The sequence below is a fragment of the Olea europaea genome, unplaced genomic scaffold, assembly GCF_002742605.1.
Source record: "Olea europaea var. sylvestris unplaced genomic scaffold, O_europaea_v1 scaffold1569, whole genome shotgun sequence".
Taxonomy (NCBI): Eukaryota; Viridiplantae; Streptophyta; class Magnoliopsida; order Lamiales; family Oleaceae; genus Olea; species Olea europaea.
Genome location: NW_019233298.1, coordinates 20,671 through 22,908, shown reverse-complemented (window position 1 = coordinate 22,908; position 2,238 = coordinate 20,671). Strand labels below are relative to the sequence as shown.

At 43.4% G+C, this 2,238-nt stretch overlaps 1 protein-coding gene across 1 annotated transcript in view; it reads left to right on the top strand.

The window, feature by feature from the left end:
* The first annotated feature begins 1,371 nt into the window (after nucleotides 1-1,371).
* The window catches only part of LOC111376859 (mitochondrial import inner membrane translocase subunit TIM50-like), a 6,746-nt gene continuing 5,879 nt past the window's right edge, over nucleotides 1,372-2,238 (top strand). Inside the window, exon 1 of the mRNA XM_022999865.1 lies at nucleotides 1,372-1,410. Within this exon, the coding sequence (XP_022855633.1) occupies nucleotides 1,372-1,410 (39 nt within the window). The remainder of the gene's footprint in view (nucleotides 1,411-2,238) is intronic.

Below are 2,238 nucleotides of genomic sequence, written 5' to 3'. Positions count from 1 at the left end.
CAGAAATCCCCTTCTTATAAGAGCTTCGATTTCCCGCTTTAAGGCCAGACAGTCTTCTGTTGTATGGCCGTGATCTCTATGGAAATCATAGTATTTACTCTTGTCACGAGTATCGGGGGGAGACCGCAATTGGGAAGGCTATTTCAGTTCCCTAGAGTCCTTGATTTCCATCAGGATGTTGGACCTCGAAGTGTTCAGATGGGTAAAAGCCGTTGAAGGTGGATCCTTCCTTTGTTTGACCCTAGGTGTCTCTTGTCTTAAGCTGGACTCATGTAGCCTTTTCTGATCTAACTTCCCTGATGAGGTAACTTCCCTTTTTGGGGCCATGGTTTCTTCCATATTGATGTATTTCTCAGCCCGTGTGAGTAGCTCGGTTACTGACTTCGACGGGGTTTTAGACGAGGACATTTTGAAACTTTGCACTTAATGGCGTAAGTCAAAGCTGAGACTGCAGCTGTGATATGTAGATTGGGGATCTGAAGCCTTTCTTTATTGAACCTGGTCATGAAACTGCGCAGTGTTTCATTGGGTCTTTGATGCATCTGCATGAGCGATGCGGCTGTCTTTCTGATTCGTTTGCTGCTCGCAAAGAAAGCGGAGAACTTATCAGCTAAATCTGAGAAGGAGGTGATGGGGTTCGGTTTCAATGTGGAAAACCAATCTCTAGCTGCATTCGTGAGGGTTTGGGAGAATGCCTTGCACATTACCGCATCTGGTGCAACCTGTAAGTTCATGATATCCGTGTATACATTGAGATGATTGATGGGGTCGGTTGTCCCGTCGTACTCCTTTATCCAAGGATACTTGAACCTATCAGGAAGGGGGTACGAGAGGACTTTTGGAGTGAATGGAGTAGTGGGGGTGAACCCTGTTGCTGCCCGAGTATTTTGTTGCATACTCGCTGCTATCTCTTCTTGAATAATTCTTGCCAGTTCGACGGATTCTATTGTAACGGACCTTGAACCTGATGCAACTTGTGGGACCCCTGAGGTTCTAACCCCACCGTCATCATGGGCTGCATGATGAACCCGAGTCCGGGCATCTGCCATAAAGCCACCTTCAGGTGTCGGGGTGTGTGATGGATGCAAATTTCTCTGACTTAGCAGTTGGGTTAATGCAACCACCTGCCGGCGAAGTTCCTCAAAAGCTCCGGCGGAAACAACAGCTTGAGGAGGTGCTAGCATCTCCGACGACTCTTCTTGAGGAATATGGTGTTCCTCAGGAGATGGAGGGTTATCTGGGACGGATGAGCTTGCTGGAGGAAGACCTGAACGTGTATTGACCATGGCTTTTGGTAGTGAAGTTCCCACAGACGGCGCCAATGATGCTACCAAAAAATATCATCTGAAGATCTCGAGCTTGATTACTGGGATGGAACACGAACTGCGCCTTCCAGTACCTGAAACAAAGGCAACGAGATGTGTGCTCGTCGCCCCTCCGATGCTTAAGTCAGATAGGGAATTTAATGCGTGAGGTTATAAATTGAGGATAATAATGAAAAACGTACCTTTGGAATGAGCATAGGTTGTGTATTTATAGGTGCCAGTGGTGGAGTCCTATGAGGACTGATTCTGCCACAATTCTTCTCCTCGTAGGAAACGGAGTTGGTGTTTCACCTTAAGTATTCGAATCACTGTTTGAGTCAAAGAAGGAGTCTATCAAGGTAGGGATTGTGTTCAAGGTAGAATTAGTGCTTCCATATGTCACACATGAAGGTTGATGAGTCGACACACACACACCCCGACCTTAAATGCCTGAGCTTGCTTTGGTGTTTTTAGAGGATGCATAGGTCGGGGTTGTAGGGTGTGATCGGGGTCAAGTGGTCGAGTTCGAGACTAACGAGATCTGGAATCATCACTTATTATTCATATATTTTATGAGATCCACTACTATTTTTTATTTGTAAATCATTTATAAATTTTCCAAAGAGTGGTAATTTATAATTTGAGAACATAGAGTCAGTTTGGTACGGATTAAAATCTAATTTTAATTTAAAATCAAAATTAAACAATCAATATTAACTACGTCTTTTATGGATCTCACAACTTTTTAACCACACATTTCAAAAACTTCTATCATAATTTATTAAAAAATTTAATTTTAATTATCACCAAACACCCTCATAGATAATTTGATGACTATGGTTCGCCGCTTTTAAACAAGCATGCCGCCAAATATATAAGGATGTTGACGATTGCTCTAATTAAAGTTTTGTGATCCGATTGCAAATAAGGCTAA